The sequence below is a fragment of the Manacus vitellinus genome, unplaced genomic scaffold (assembly GCF_001715985.3).
Source record: "Manacus vitellinus isolate BGI_N305 unplaced genomic scaffold, ASM171598v3 scaffold_182_pilon, whole genome shotgun sequence".
Classification (NCBI taxonomy): Eukaryota; Metazoa; Chordata; class Aves; order Passeriformes; family Pipridae; genus Manacus; species Manacus vitellinus.
This window is the reverse complement of record NW_021939280.1, coordinates 70,769-73,094: the sequence shown is the minus strand read 5'-3', so window position 1 is coordinate 73,094 and position 2,326 is coordinate 70,769. Positions and strand designations below refer to the sequence as shown.

The 2,326-nt window shown below is 63.0% G+C and overlaps 1 protein-coding gene across 1 annotated transcript in view; it reads left to right on the top strand.

Moving 5' to 3' along the window:
• The window catches only part of LOC103760984 (transportin-1-like), a gene marked incomplete at its 5' end in the record, with an annotated part of 24,755 nt that overhangs the window by 6,942 nt on the left and 15,487 nt on the right, over positions 1-2,326 (top strand). The window contains 9 exons of the mRNA XM_029958949.1: positions 95-132; positions 270-356; positions 1,015-1,122; positions 1,224-1,382; positions 1,464-1,551; positions 1,632-1,730; positions 1,839-1,934; positions 2,038-2,113; positions 2,201-2,300. Of these exons, the coding sequence (XP_029814809.1) occupies positions 95-132; positions 270-356; positions 1,015-1,122; positions 1,224-1,382; positions 1,464-1,551; positions 1,632-1,730; positions 1,839-1,934; positions 2,038-2,113; positions 2,201-2,300 (851 nt within the window). The remainder of the gene's footprint in view (positions 1-94; positions 133-269; positions 357-1,014; positions 1,123-1,223; positions 1,383-1,463; positions 1,552-1,631; positions 1,731-1,838; positions 1,935-2,037; positions 2,114-2,200; positions 2,301-2,326) is intronic.

Sequence of the window (2,326 nt, the reverse complement as noted above, 5' to 3'; positions counted from 1 at the left end):
GGGAAGCCCCTCCCGGCTCTGGATTCCCCCCCGGGTCTGGTTTGGGGTTAATTTGGGAAGGGGGTGCCCGTTGGTGCTGCTGGTTTGTGCCCAGCCCGGGGGGTGGTGGCACAGCAGCCCCAGGCCGAAGAGGTGACAGTCCCTGAATGCAACATCTCTGCTGGCCAAGGAGGTGGGTTTGGGAAGAGGATCCCAGCCCCATGTCCCTCATGTCCCCCCATGTCCCCCCGTGTGTCCCCCCCGTCCATGTGACCCTCCCTGTGTCCCAGGAGTACATCCAGAAGTTGATGCCGCCGCTCATCCAGAAGTGGAACGAGCTCAAGGATGAGGACAAGGACCTTTTCCCGCTGCTGGAGGTGGGGCTGGAGGGGTCCCAGGGCTGGTTTTGGGGGGAGGAACCTCATTTTGGGGGGTCTGTAGAGTGTGTTGGGTGCGGGGGCTGCCCCTGAGCTGAGGGGGAACAGGGACTGGAACCTTCCATTGGGGTGGTTTGGGGGGTTTCCTTTGGCTTCAGCCAAAATCGGGGGGATCCCCGACTCGGGGGGGACACACATCTTGGTTTTGGGTGCCTAACCTGTTTTGGGGTGTCCCCCCAGTGCCTGTCCCCCATTTTGGGGGGTCTGTAGAGTGTGTTGGGTGCAGGGGCTGCCCCCGAGCTGAGGGGGAACAGGGACTGGAACCTTCCATTGAGGTGGTTTTGGGGGATTTTCCTTTGGCTCCAGACAAAATTAGGGGGATCCCTCGAGTTGAGGGGACACACACACCTTGTTTTTGGGTGCCTGACCTGTTTTGGGGTGTCCCTCCAGTGCCTGTTCCCTGTTTTGAGGGGTCTGTAGAGTGTGTTGGGTGTGGGGGCTGCCCCCGAGCTGAGGGGGAACAGGGACTGGAACCTTCCACCGGGGTGGTTTTGGGGGGGTTCTGTTGGCTCCAACCAAAATTGGTGGGATCCTCTGAGTCGGGGACACACACACCTTGTTTTGGGGGTGCCTGACCTGTTTTGGGGTGTCCCCCCAGTGCCTGTCCTCGGTGGCCACGGCCCTGCAGAGCGGGTTCCTGCCCTACTGCGAGCCCGTGTACCAGCGCTGCGTCACCCTGGTCCAGAAAACCCTGGCCCAGGCCATGGTGAGCCCCCCTCCCTCCCTCCCTCTCGTGGCATTTTGGGGACCCCCGGGGGGGTGCCAGCGTTCTCCCCCCGCGGTGCCAACCCCCCATGTCCCCCCCAGATGTACAACCAGCACCCCGAGCAATACGAAGCCCCCGACAAGGATTTCATGATCGTGGCCCTGGACCTGCTGAGCGGCCTCGCCGAGGGGCTCGGTGGCCACGTGGAGCAGCTGGTGGCCCGTTCCAACATCATGACGCTGCTTTTCCAGTGCATGCAGGTGAGGGGGGACCCCCCACGACCCCCCAAATCCCTCGGTGGGGCACCAGGACCCCCCCCTGAACCGCCCTTGTCCCCACAGGACACGATGCCCGAGGTGCGGCAAAGCTCCTTCGCCCTCCTGGGCGACCTCACCAAGGCCTGTTTCGTGCACGTCAAGCCCTGTATCGGTGGGTTTTGGGGGTCCTCGAGGGGGGGACACCCTTCCAAAGTTGAGGGAGGCTCACCTGTGTGTCCCCCCCCTCCCCAGCTGAATTCATGCCCATCCTGGGCACCAACCTGAACCCCGAGTTCATCTCCGTCTGCAACAACGCGACCTGGGCCATCGGGGAGATCTGCATGCAGATGGGTGAGACCCGCCAAAAACCAGGCTGAGACCCCCCAAAAACTGACCTGAACCTCCCCCAGCCCCGTTCAAACCTCACCTGAGGGGCCCCCCCTTGTTTTTACCCCCCAGGAGCAGAAATGCAACCCTACGTGCAGATGGTCCTCACCAACCTCGTGGAGATCATCAACCGCCCCAACACCCCCAAAACCCTGCTGGAGAACACGGGTGAGGGCTGAGGGGGCACAGAGGGACCCTCCCCAACCTGTTGGGTGCTGGGGGTTCTCCCCCAAAATCCTCACCCCCCCCCAAATCCTCAATCTCTCCTCAGCCATCACCATTGGGCGCCTCGGCTTCGTGTGCCCTCAGGAGGTGGCCCCGATGCTGCAGCAGTTTATTCGGCCCTGGTGAGTTTGGGGGGGGCTTTTAGGGGTCCCTGACACCCCCCAAAATTTCAGGGTGGGGGGCACTGAGCCTCAGTTTCCCCCCCCAAGGTGCACGTCGCTCCGGAACATCCGCGACAACGAGGAGAAGGACTCGGCCTTCCGGGGCATCTGTGTCATGATCGGGGTGAACCCCGGGGGGGTTGTGCAGGTAGGGGGGTCCCCGGGGCCTCGGGT